At 64.7% G+C, this 221-nt stretch overlaps 1 protein-coding gene across 1 annotated transcript in view; it reads left to right on the top strand.

Annotated features, from left to right (window-relative positions):
• The window catches only part of LOC104495556 (AMP deaminase 2-like), a gene marked incomplete at both ends in the record, with an annotated part of 3846 nt that extends 3655 nt beyond the window's left edge, over nt 1-191 (top strand). Inside the window, one exon of the mRNA XM_010138534.1 lies at nt 18-191. Coding sequence (XP_010136836.1) covers nt 18-191 — 174 coding nt within the window. The remainder of the gene's footprint in view (nt 1-17) is intronic.
• Between the last annotated feature and the right edge of the window lie 30 nt (nt 192-221).

Raw genomic sequence — 221 nt, 5'->3', positions numbered from 1 at the left:
GTGCCATCCCCCTCCAGGCCCCCGTCCTGCAGTACCTCTACTACCTGGCACAGATCGGCATCGCCATGTCCCCGCTGAGCAACAACAGCCTCTTCCTCAGCTACCACCGCAACCCCCTGCCCGAGTACCTCTCCCGGGGGCTCATGGTCTCCCTCTCCACGGACGACCCCCTCCAGTTCCACTTCACCAAGGTAAGTGGGTGGGGGCAGTGGCACAGGCCA

The sequence above is a fragment of the Buceros rhinoceros genome, unplaced genomic scaffold (assembly GCF_000710305.1).
Source record: "Buceros rhinoceros silvestris isolate BGI_N320 unplaced genomic scaffold, ASM71030v1 scaffold22386, whole genome shotgun sequence".
NCBI classification, from domain to species: domain Eukaryota; kingdom Metazoa; phylum Chordata; class Aves; order Bucerotiformes; family Bucerotidae; genus Buceros; species Buceros rhinoceros.
The sequence above is the reverse complement of the archived record's forward strand: the minus strand, read 5'-3'. Positions and strand labels throughout refer to the sequence as shown.